General features: G+C 35.8%; 1 protein-coding gene across 3 annotated transcripts; it reads right to left on the reverse strand.

The window, feature by feature from the left end:
* Positions 1-638: 638 nt before the first annotated feature.
* LOC122009876 (DUF21 domain-containing protein At4g14240-like) lies at positions 639-10,669 on the reverse strand. 3 transcript variants are annotated; one of them, XM_042566184.1, is made up of 13 exons: positions 10,200-10,669; positions 6,286-6,362; positions 5,364-5,447; positions 5,172-5,285; positions 4,110-4,196; positions 3,908-3,979; positions 3,394-3,461; positions 2,080-2,167; positions 1,907-1,980; positions 1,462-1,840; positions 1,190-1,236; positions 1,025-1,109; positions 639-854 (listed from the first exon to the last, which is right to left on the reverse strand). In XM_042566184.1, exons 1-13 carry the CDS (start codon positions 10,504-10,506, stop codon positions 837-839), a joined length of 1,500 nt encoding a protein of 499 aa, XP_042422118.1. In that variant the 5' UTR covers positions 10,507-10,669; the 3' UTR covers positions 639-836. The 3 variants fall into 3 exon arrangements, with proteins under 3 accessions (XP_042422118.1, XP_042422117.1, XP_042422120.1); XM_042566183.1 differs by having other exon boundaries at positions 1,021-1,109; XM_042566186.1 differs by having other exon boundaries at positions 1,017-1,109.
* Between the last annotated feature and the right edge of the window lie 2,714 nt (positions 10,670-13,383).

The raw sequence follows: 13,383 nt of genomic DNA on the forward strand, positions 1-13,383 counted from the left end.
ATTAAAAGACGTTCTTATATAAAGAGACATTATGTAATCTTTAACACAAGTAATACAATTGACAATTGATCATCTTAGCCGCTCTCTCTCATTCTAACTCTAATTTCCTAGAAGATAGAGCATATGTTCCTATCAGACGTCACTCCTCGAGGGGAAAATACAAGTGGAAGCAGAGGAGGATGCTCCGCCACCACCACTGCATGTCAGCCATAGCACTATTTTAATGACTTACATTAACACCTATTTTGCACAACAGAAACAAAATCGAGCTCACAGGTGAAAGCTGAGCAAGGAACGAATGCAGGGGAAAATAGAAAGACGCTCAGAAAAATGGACCTCATCAAAGAAAGCGAGCCAAAGAATAAACGTAGAGAAAACTCATAACACTAGATCAGCGAAGGGGCACCAGAGAAGAGAAAAGGGAATTTGAGAAGAGGCGAGCGTTGTTCAAGAATTTATAAAATGGATCGCGCATTTTGAGAATTTCCAAAATGAAGGGGCGCGGATAACAGCAAAAGAGAACCTAAAACTAAAGTGGTTGCTTTGTTTTCCATGAGGGTGGAAAGAAAACGACGCTTAGGGATCATTTCAGAACCACGATCAAGGGGTCACAAAATTTCAGTGATTCGTTTGGTTGATTTGTCTGGACGGATTTGGGTCAATTAAAAAATAAACCCAGTTGCAACTTACCGAAAGGTAAATATCCACACTTTGAAGAACAATATAAACAACAAACGTGACACAAGTAGCTCAGGAAATAATATCCCACTTTCTCCTATCTCGTTTTGCATCACTGGTTCCACAAGATTCATTTCATGCCTTGGAAGTATTCAGCTTCACTGCTTCACTTTCTCCTATATGAGTTCAAAAATGCAGAAGTTATTGCAACTACAGAAAATGATATGCGTTCAGAAATGCAAGTTGAACCCAACAATGGGCAAACTGCTTATGGAGTTATTTTTACAATAAGGACATTGTTTAGTTTTAATAATCATGCCAGCACAAAGAAAAGTCACCTACTTACTACTGCCTTATGTCCGGTCAACCTTCTTACAGATGGAGTCCTAGCAACTGAAAAAGCAGCTGCTGCAGCAGCAGCTACCCTTATCCTGAGACAAGGTTATCAGAGTTGCACAACTTAGATGAAGTACACGGATAACAAACCAAAGCGTGTAAAAATGAAACATACCTTTTATGGACATCAACATACTCATCCGTCTCATCCACAATCTCCTCCTGCGTGAAACATGAGACTCCCTCTTATTGAATAACATTAACAACACCGAAAAAACAACACCATTATCCCATTTTTATCAACTTCTGAGATTGGCATGTAATTGGCATTCACCACATTTGCATGTTATTGATACGAACATGTTTGCATTTTGTCAATTGCAAAATCAACTGGTGATAAGTGAAACATGGAAATTGATGTTGTTGGTAAGTTAGAGTTATATTTACTTGAAGGAGTTCCTCAAAAACATCCTCAAGGGTGATGATGCCAATGACTTCCCCTTCTTCTACATCTTCTGCTAACCGAGTGACCACAGTTGCTGCAGCATCATTCTGTTGCAAGGCTGGTTTATCTCCATTAGCCTGCTTTTGATACTGTTTGTCAACGTCAACAATAACACTATCCGAGTTTTCGCCTTCTTTTGATAACAAAGGAACCTTCAATTCAGAGATTCCAGAAGATTCTTCGTTTTCTTCCTCCGATTTCTCCCCTTTTGCGGGCAGGAGAGACTCGCTTCTGCCTTTAGCTTTAACAACAGCAGCCATGTGGCTGCTTCCCTTTTGAAATTCATTAAGTATGTCATACAATGGCATATCTGCTGGAACCCTGACAGAATTTAACATATGAATGCAACTACAACAAATTGGACTAAAGCTTAATAGGCATATAAACCTTGGAATTCGTCTGATAGAAACAGAGCTAACTGGTGTCTCTGTCTCGGCACGAACACTAAGAAGACTTTTCACCTGATTCAAGATTACATCAAATGAACCTGAGTTACTTTTAGACAAGAGGATTATCGAGTACATTTAAACTAAAAGTAATACAAAAAGATTAAAACCCACCAGCAGAAGGCCAATGATATTTCTTGGACTCCCGGAATAAACAGGAACACGGCTATGACCTCTGGCAAGAATCTTGCCAATTGCTTCCCTGAACCAATTTGTAGGATATGGGGAAAATGAATTTAAACAAATAGAATTCCTGAATTAAATGTTGTTTTCAGAATGGTTATCAGAGATTACTTTAAACTGAAAGGAAAGACTAACTTGCCTTGAGATACATGGATAGATCACTGATTGGGTCATGCTTATTGTTAGGGAGCCATGTGTAAATATGTAAGGGGGTAAAGGATTATTTGTAATATCCTCTATCCATCAACAAAATATAAAGGTAGAGAGAGCTACTTAAGGTTTTGAAAAAGAATGAAACTTAACTTTTCCTTCAACATGATATCAGAGCCATCACCTCCTGCTTTACCTAACCACTCTCCAGGATGATTAAACATGCTTTCAAGCAAGCTTCCTCCCTTTCTAACACTCCCCCTTCACATGTGTCATTCTACAAAGATCTCAAGATGAATTAGTACACTCTCCATGTGCCTCAATTCGAAGACCCCAAAACAAATCAGTCTTCTTCTCTCCGTGTGTCAATCAATGAACATCCCAACATGTGTCATTCCATAGACATAATAAATGAATACACTTGTAACAAATTGGCCTTTGCGGTATATTCAAATTAACTTGAGAGGAGCGTTACAAATATGTAGTGTTAGAAATATGTAATGAATAAGGGCTTATTTGCAATTACCCTATTTGTCAATAATATGCAAAGATAGGGAGAGCTACCTAGTGTTTTTGAGAAATAAAATTTATCCCACAACACTTAAGTGGCTATTGGATCATAATACATTGGCTATTTTGTCCATGTCTGATATGTATCTCTGAATTTAAAGTAAGGCAATATTAAGATCTGATTTTTCTTTTTTTTTCTTATGATGTACTTTATCATTAATTTTAAATTTGGAACATGTACTAGAGATAATAATGCAACAAATTTAACTATTTAATTGAGTCAAGTTGCATTGGGATAAAAGAGCTGACAGCTGTTCCAAGATAACATGATAGCACCTCATCCGTATCCAACTTTACCTAGATTATAAGGGCTATCGATAATGTGTCACAAAGTCTAAATGATGAGGGTACTCTAGTTGATTATTGCATGGCCTTAACATAGATACAAATGCCATTATGCAGAATAAGAACTATAAGAAGGAAGAGTAACACATTTAAGAATTTGAAAAAAAAAAAAACAATATTTATCAGCTGGCATTTAACCACTACTAGTGGTTAAAGAGAATCTCAAAATGTGATCCTCACCAGTCTAATTTTGAGTTGACTTCTAATGAGAAGGTTGATTCAATGGGAGTCATAGCCGCCTCAGCTGTCTGCACACGAAAATATGACTAGCAATACCAAAACCATTGCCTTACAATCTTACATTTGTATGCTAGGAACAAAACTAGTTTAGCAGGATGCAATTGGGTCAGAAACTAAGAAAACAAACTACCAATAACCTGAGAAGCATAGCATATCCCCAAATGTCCAAAAATTGTGACTCTAGCAAAGTTTTGAATGCACCAACATTTATTAAGTGTGTCACAGTACGAAGGTGAGAAGTCTTCTAGCGATCAGTAAACCTCCATTAACATGTTTCAACTCAAAGAAGCTCAATCATTCAAGACAATTTGATGTGTTCTGCATAGTATTCAGTATTTTTTGAACTAACATAGGGATCAGAAACAATTGCTCATCGGATCATTTATCATTATGTCCAAATCAAGAGGTGTTTTGATATAAAAGAGAATAAACAGCAGCAAACTTGTAGGTATACCTTTTCAGTCAAATCAAGGGCTCCACTAATGATTGTTGTCTCATCGTGTGTGAGCTCCCCACCTTTACCAGCCTAGAGTATTGGACAAAAGCCTTATGAGAACAGTAAGTTTTTGAATCAACTCTAGCACATAACAAATTAGTACTATGATAACTAACGTGCAAATCAGCAGACCCAGAGATTGAAAAAAAGGCTCTTTTACCTCTAGACTATGAATAGATACTAGAGCTTTTAACTGAGCACGCCTAAATAGTGCAGACTCATTGTGCCCAAGTGCACAATCAAGGATCTGGAATGAAAATTTTATTGGAAAAAAAATTAAACCAACACAAGAACAAAGAATATCTTTTTATACCAGCACACAGCATTTTAAAGGAAAGTTTTAGTAATATCACAATACACAACCTGTTGACAAAAACTGTAAATAACCTTACGCCTCTCATGAATAGCAGTTGCTATAGTTGCAGGAATAGCCATTGACAGAGAAAAAAAAAACCTGTGCAAACATGTGCATGCATGATAATGGCATCAGGTCATGCTCATTCCAGTTAACCACAAAGTCAAAAGAATGGAAAATGAAGCAACATCCTTCAGCCATTCATGCCAACATGCTTAGAACATCTGCAAAGTCTCCAAAATTTGAACCTAAAAAGATTGTTTATTATATGGAACTATTTGCTAAGAACTACTCGGGGTATAGGGTAATTGGCGGGTGCTCTACAAAAAGTGCAAGTGCACCTTCCTAGACATCATTTTGTGGGCAATCTACTCGATTAAATTTAGGGGTGTAAACAAGTAGAGTCAAACCAAGCTTAGCCGTGTTCAACTTATTTATTTAGAGCTTGTTCAAGCTTGTTTTTAAAAATCTCAACCTTTTTATGAAGCTTAACTAATAATGTCATTGTCCTTATAAATTAGGTAAAACCTTTATCTAATCCATGAAACTTATATTATTTTCTTAAATAATTTAATATTATAAAAATTTATAATTACTATATTTTTATGTATTTGAATAAAAAAGAAGTAAATTTACAATTAAAATCAACACAAGTTAATCAATAAGTTTAATTATAAATTGTTCATTAACGTTAACGAATCAAGCTTACTAATGTTCAAGCATGTTTATTTTATATGTTCTTTTACTTTTGAGCGAATATAAATGAGTTTTATTTGACTAAACACCACACCAAGCTAGTTCACGCAGGTTCATTTACATCCCTAATTAAATTAATCTCACTAAGGTACATAGATCAATATCAAATACCTTGCCAATAGGATAAGAAATTGGGTAGCATATGACCATCAAGATGCATACTAGCCATACAAAATTAGCACCTACAGCTAGTCCATATCTTGAGCATATGGCTTGAGGAATAACCTGGAAAAATAATACAAGACGATCAAAAGTATTTCTTGTACATGTGATCGCTATTTACCTCCCAAACATCAGATTTACCTCCCCAAAAGCCAGAACAAATGTCACAGACAAGACAACAGCCACAAAAGGATGAAAAATTTTATCAAGATATATAGGAAGGGCCTGCATATAAACAATTGAAAGCTTAGCATCAACAGTGTTCAAGCAATGATAGTGAATAAAAGAAGTTACAAAATCTCAACAAACAAAAAAAGAGATAATTTTCCAATTTGAATTGCATTTAAAACCCTATGAGAAATGGCATCTTTACGTGATTGGTATAGCCTCATTCATATTGATAAGTCATTAAGAAAAGTTCATCATATGTTCCCTTATGCATTAGTTTACATTCAAAAGTATTATAAACTGAATCCTGATTCACCACTAGTTATATTTAGGATAGATATGGTTGAGAATTCTAACGTACTGTTACTTACAATCTGCCACTAAGTAGATCAAGTTCCTCATCTATTTGTCTCTCTGAATATTGATCAAGAGGTTATCATTTATCGAGAGCAAATATAATACCCTCTCAATCAAGAGTAGTATTAAAACCCACCTCCAACATATTAATAATAAATTATATGATATGTGTTATTAATAATTTTACATTTAACAAAACATAATACGCATTCTTATTATGATTGGACATCATTTATCTCGTATGTCTTTGGTTTTTTCTTGACAATTCTAATTTCAAGGATCTTACTTAACCAAAATGACTGATAAGAAAGCATTGAAACTAACTATAGAACTTTGTTCTATCATCTTCATAGATCTAGTGTTGGTTCCAACTATGTGAGGTCAATTGCATAGCAGTTATCCCTCCATTGAACTCTAAAATTGGTCTAACTTATTTATGAACTAGATATGCATATATCATGTAGCAGATGGATTTATTGCAAAGCCAGAAACCTAAAAATATAAATCATTAGAAAGACTAAGAAGTACAAGACATCACCTCCATGGAAGCTGCATTGCATAAAAGTAAAGTCACAAGAAGTTGATGTTGCTTTTGAACAACAGGAATAATTTTGGCTGCAACAACAAATAGAAAATTAAGTAATTTACTTTTCAGAGAGAACCAGAAAAACCATTTGTGTAAACTTGGTAGGAGATATTACATAAAATATTTGTTTTGTTTCATACAACAGACATAAAACTGATGAGTATGACTGCTATAAATCTCACCCTGAGAAATTTTTCTGATTTTTGGCTAATTTAAACTGCTTTTCCAGCAGTTACAAGCAATGTTTAAAATATCAAGCAAGCTGCAGTTTTGTACTTTGACTGGAATGGTACAATTTTGATACCATGCCGAAGTGTTGATGCATGGTGTCGAAAGTAAATTGAAGGTGGAGGGAGGAAGGAGATAAAGAAGAAGAAAACACGGATGTCACATGCTTGGGGGCAAAGTTTAAAGTAGGATTTCACTTAACTTAATTTATAAAAATAAAATTCTAGGAATTAGATAATCAATTGAATTAAGAATTTAAAAAAAAAATACTCTTGACGCATTGAAACAAGTTACGTGTCGGCATGGCATTCTACTTGTCGACACTATCAAAACAAAGAATATTTTGTTCATACTGATCACTATCATGTTCCAATAATTTACTGGAATAATATCTTTGAAATGTGTTATCTAATAGACTATGAAATTTCAAACCCTAATACGTGTTTTCTCAATGTTGAGGTATCCCAAAGCCTAGGATACGCCTTAGGATGTATTTAGAGATTATGTGGAACCAAATTGCTTGTAGAGAGGAGGATTTTCTTCTCAACAAGAGATTTTGCTATTTGGAGCATGCTAGAGGCCACTTTTTTCTCCATTGACATTGATAGAAAATTTATACATGGTATATTCAACTGACTTTTTCTCAGTTTTTCATACATTGTCTTTCTTATTACATAGATTTGGAGTCTTTGATGTAGACTCATGTTGAACCACATAAATAGCTCTTGTCTTCCTTGTGTATTTGTGTTATTCTACTAAAGGAGATGACTATTGTTTTTATGTGGCCCTATGGTTGGTTATCCACACTTTAGAAACAATGGATTCTAATATATAAGCATATGCTTTTGAGACAAAAAATTTTAGAAAATTGTGCTAGAGTGGCTTCAAAGCACATTGAATAATGTAGAAGGCAATTTTGATCCCTACAAGTGGTATGAAAAAGTCAAGATTCTCATACCTTAAAAGTGGTGTATCTAGTGAACATGAAAGGTGAACATATCGGATAAGGATGACAAGGACTTCAATGAGTAATGAAGGATTATCCATTCAATGGTTCGATGAGAGTAATTTCTCTTATGATAGATGCATCAAGGTCTGCGAGATACTTTATTTAACAGAGAGAAATGGCAACTCATCAAATATCAAAGGGAATGCTTAGAGATGATGGAGGAAGAAGCAATTATTGTCTCGCCATTGTCATCTTATGGTGGGTAATAAGACCACCACTACGAGCAGTGTAGCATTTACACATGTAAAAAAAATATCGATCCGCCTCATTAGCGGCCCCCCGGACCGGTCACTACCATTAGGAGGGAGGTAAAGCGGGGAAGCCCAAGTGGCAAGTGTCTAGGCGAGAGTTTGCAGAGGCGGTGAAACCCTCTAGTCCATTTGCCACCTATAATTGTTTTTTTTTCTCTCTCTCGTGTTATATAGATTTTCTTTCTCTCCATGAACATAGGCTTGAATCAATTGAAATCGTCTTTATTTTTGAGTTTATGCAAATGTTTAAAATTTTAAGCCTTATCAAAGTTTCAATCTCTGATCGAAATAATACGATTTTGATACCAGATCGCACTAGCATAGTTACATTACTTATTTAATAGAATTATTGATAATAAGAATCAAATTTTTGTTGTAATTAACAACTTGATAAATAATTAGATTGCTAATACTCCTATTTATATTATTAATTAATTTAATCACCTTAATTTGATCTTTAGAGTTAAATATGCTTACAACTAAATTAAGTTTTAGTTTTAGCTTTAGAGATTTGTAAATTGTATGCTTCTTAAATTTTATAATGATTTAGACATAATTTATTCAATTTTTGTAGGTAAAATGTTGGAATAAGCAACAAAAAAATGAAACTAGGACATTTTTTTCTTTCGAATTTTGCAATATTTTAAATATCTTAAATTTAAAGATCTAGAAGTTTTTAATGTTAACGATATCATTTTGTTTAATTGAATGTATATTTTATGGTTTTATATACTTCTAACCACAAAATTGGGAGCTCCACGTTGCATATAAGAATTATATCTATTGATAAATGAAATGAAATTGTAAGTAATCATTATTATAAAGTGCATAATGATACAGTAAAATTTTCTATTATATTCATGAATTCAAATTTGTTCATCTCATCTACTTAAGATACATTCATATCCTTAATAACTACTTTATTTGGCTATATTGTGAGGAAACATGATATAATAGTTGTTTGTTTAAAACATTTCAACTTATTTAAATATAAATTCAATTTTAAAATTAGAGGATATGATAAGATAGTCATGTAGTAATTTTGGCCACAATAGCTACATGAATAATTTTAATCAAAATTATTATTTCAAAAAATTTAATTTGCTTCAAAAGTTATAAAATTTGTACCACTTTAATCACTATTATTTTAAATATACATATATTTATAATAATTTTTGAAATTAGTAACTTTTTTAATATTTACATATTTTGATATTTTTATAAAATCTATAACTCAACTAGCAGTGTTTAAAATTTTATGGAAGAATTATAGCTACATACTCTTTATTGTTTTTTTTTCAAAACAAAATATGTATGTTTTTTGATAATTTGTCAAATTTAAATTTATGTAGCAATTTTGACCTCCATTTTAACCAAAGCTAACATATGAGTATGCTTAGGTGTGTGTGTGTAAATTAGACAGATTAGGCAGCTCATTGACGTTGACCAAAACAATTTAGATTGGTGAGTTTAGCAGTATAAATTTGGCAGAAAAATCAAGTGGATCACCATATTGATGATACCCTTTATCCTAAATCAAAATGGAGCACCCCTTAAAATGATTATAAAAAAAAAGGTGGCCTTTTTATTTTTGCTCAAAATATATTGCTTTTACACTGTTTAAGTAAACAATGAAAGGTTAATAGAACTGAATTCATGGGCTCAAATCAGGTAAGCTGTATTTAAGGAAAAACTCTTTGTTTTATGAAACTTTGGAAATTTAATATAATATCTTATGAGAAGTCACAGATTGCAAAGTTATTGTTCAAAATTTCATCTACAGCATACACTATAGAAATCGCTTTTCACTGCTTTATCATCAAGAAGCACTCATATATGTAAGGCAACCAAAATAAGGTTGCTCCTAAGAGCTATAATCATTAGTACTATTGACCAAGGCAGTTAACTACTATGGTACTTCCAGTATAAAAGTAAACTGTGTTTAGGCGTTTATGAAATAAATTGAGTATAGAAATTTTATCAATGCTAAACTTGGAGCTTCATAATCAAATATTTAAGTCTACTCTCACAAAGTTAAGCATCGTTAAGAAAAAGTCAACGAATGAACTGGCAGACTATGTAACGCGGGAAGTGCTTGGAAAAGGAATATCAATCTGTCGTAGAGAAATCTTGAGAGCAAGTCCTGACATATTCTTTTTTTTTATAAAAAAAATAGTCAAGTTCCTTGTTCTATTTTAGCTGATAATAGACGTATAAATAAATACTAACAAGTACATAATTGAAAATTTTTCGATATTGGGACAACGAACTGGAGGTAGAGAATCAATGAATCATGCACGTTCATAGGGTAAATACCTTTCAAAATGATTTGTTAGAAAAAAGTCAAGAAGGATGTCTCTGAAGGTGAAAGGTCAGACCTGCCTGTTTCTTCTCGGTCAACGTCCCGCTCCGCTGGAGGATCTCCAGGTCGACAAGACCAAGCGACATGAGCCCTAGAGTGAGTCCAGACATTATCCCGGCGAATAGCACCAGCAAGCAGGATACCCCCGCGTCGACGTACCACCAAGGCGTCCCGAACGGAATGTCCTCCGCCTCCTGCAGAACCGCCACTGTTTTCCCTCCTCCCTCGGTCGCTCCTCCTCCGGCATCCGCAGCCGCAGCCGCAGCCGCCGCCACTAACATCACCATCCCCCTCCCCACCGCCAACGCGTTGACCGCACCCATCTCACCCCTCTTCCTCACACCTCCTCCGCTCCTCCAATTCGCTTAGGCTCACTCGCTCTTCGTCAGGCGAACACCACCTTCGCCTCTCAATTTGGGAACGGAAACGGTTGCCGAAGGCGACGAGTTCTGCAACTAAGATGGTCAAGTGCGCGATCGACGCCCGGCGAGGGAGGAAAAAAACAAAGAAACGGATTTAATTTTATTTCTTATTTGGTGAAAGCAACCAAGCGGTGTGGCCCACAAAAAGGCACGGGAAAGCGGCACGACTCGAGTACAGGTGCGGTGGGAAACTCCCTCGTGATGACGTGTTGAGCTCGGTCGCCGGATGCACGACACCTGGACGTCCCCGAAACCTTTTCCAGATCGAAATTGGGTCGAATTTAACTCCTCCTTCGATTCGAGTCCGACCCACATACCAGCAGTCGAGATTGGACTTCACCATCCGCTCGGGAAAGGACGCGAGTTAGTCGCATGCGGATCGTGCGGGGAACAACGGACGAGAGCAATGATTTTGCATAGTTTAAAATAAACCACGTGAAAAGCATCGTCATTAATTTATTGTACGTCAATTTTCTTTTTGTTTTTTTTTCTACGGTCGGGCCCTCAGAGTCGAAATTAAATTAGAAAATCCAGCAGGTTTCAGGTATCTTTAATGATTACATCTTTATATTAGATTTTTTTTATATCTCCCAATATATCATATCAATATTGATACAACTCTGAATCAGCTCCAAGTCAATGAAACAAAATTACAAGTCGAGATGTACATCTCGAACTACGAGGAGCATGAAGAGGACTTGCACATGCCAGCTGAGCTGATAATGAAAACAGAGGTCAAGCAAGTTCAACATGCTGTACAAGCATTGACATCTCGTATTTTGGAAGGGCAGACTATGGAGTTACAGTCGATGTCATGCCGAATGATCAACTTCATATAAGTTGATCCTAAAATGGACCAATTAGCTGCGGAAGAATGGAATATCATGATGCACCATGTTCCTAGCCAAATATCATACTAGAATGGTGGGAAAACTCACCATTCTGGTTGGAATTAGTGTGTCATTTAATACCACCTACATTTTGGACGAATTCCCAAGTTGGAGGACAGCTAAAGGAAGTGTGCATAAAGACTTGCATTCATCATATTCTCTTTCCATGCATTGGAAACTACCATTTGTTGGAAAGGGAGTGTGCATGAAGACTTGCATTACTTGCATTCATTATCTTCTCTTTCCATGCCTTGGAAACTACCATTTTCAGTTCTATATAATGTCTTGAGTAGATATCAAAGAGGGTAGCAAACATTATATTTTGAGAGAGTTTTCCTCCTTGTTGTTCTTCAGCAACTCTGCAGGGATTACGGGTGAGCACTTGTAATTCTCAGCACTTTTATAATATCGGTTCTTGGTTTTGTTATAATCATTGGGTCGATATTCTCCATTGTTCTCATAATATTGGTTCTTGATTCTCTATAATCAACGGGTCAATAATCCATCCCTCCGAAACCTCCTATGGATGATCCCGGAACTGAGTTCCAATCTTATTGTTGCTGGGTCTCGCATCGAAGTTCGCATCATCTTTGGTATCAGAGTCAAGTTCCAAATTAGGTTTATCTATCTTTCCTAGTGTTTATTTTGTTTTTATCATCACAATCTTGTTATCTTCATCTACTTTCTAGTATTGTTGCAAAAAAGAAAAAAAAAGGAAGAAAAAAAAGGAAGAAAAAAAAGAACAGAAAAGAAAGACAAAAAAAAAAAAAAGAGCATAAAAGAAAAGGAAGAACAAAGATCGTTTGATTTGTTTTGATTGCATCTCGTGACATGATTCCGTTTCCATTTGCATGTTTCTTTTCAACTCCGTTTACCATCTCCATTGTGCTGCTTTGATTTGATTTTCTCTATCATATCATCATTCTGTTTGCTTCCTATCTTCTTTCCATCGCTCCTTGATTGATATCGTAAGCTCGATCCAACTAAGCCTAGAATCGGTATTCTGAGTTTGTTGGGTTGAATAAGTGTTTGCTTGTTTTGACTTGCTTAGTTTCTCTAGAACTTTTTGGAGGAAAACAAGTGAGCAGAGAGAACTCAATTTTCTGAGTGAAACACGAGTGTTTTTGTGACATCCAACTGAGTGCAAATAGGTGAGGGAGTGAGTGAGGATCCTCCTTTTTTCATAATATTTCAATTGCAGATCACTATGTCTTGCGAGCACGGTGGCAGGGTTGATCCAAGTGATGGAGGAGGGGTTGATCAGACTACAATCATGCGGGCTATGCAGCAACAATTTGAGCGCATGAATGTCGTGTTCAATGAGATTCGAGATTGGTTAGATAGGCATGAGGATCGGCTCGAACAACTTCAGCAAGAGCCATTACCTAGGCATTGAAGACCCGATCAGCGGCCACATTTTGCTTCAAATTTCCCAGATGATGACTATGATGATGGGGCGAGCAATGAAGTGGTCTCCAATGCTACTTGGAGGAGAGCTAGGGCTATCAGACCTGAAAGGCCAAGGCATGTTCAAAGGCAACACCGAGAAAGGGAAGCCGTAGATCGTAACATGGGCACCATCAAGTTGTCCATTCCTCCATTTCAAGGTAAAAATGACCCTGATGTTTATATTGAATGGGAGAGGAAAGTTGAGTTGGTATTCGATTGTCACAATTACTCGGAGGAGAAGAAAGTGAAGCTTGCTGCGGTGGCTTTTACCGACTATGCCATTATATGATGGGATCAGCTGACCCTGAGTAGGCGTCGAAACCGTGAGCTGTTAGGACCTTGACGTCCGCTAGAGGGGGGTGAATAGCGTCTCACCCAAAACTTTACTTCCTATAATGTTAGTGCACAGCGGAATACAAAAACAAACTAACAAATACAA

This window comes from Zingiber officinale, chromosome 8A, assembly GCF_018446385.1.
Source record: "Zingiber officinale cultivar Zhangliang chromosome 8A, Zo_v1.1, whole genome shotgun sequence".
Lineage (NCBI taxonomy): Eukaryota > Viridiplantae > Streptophyta > Magnoliopsida > Zingiberales > Zingiberaceae > Zingiber > Zingiber officinale.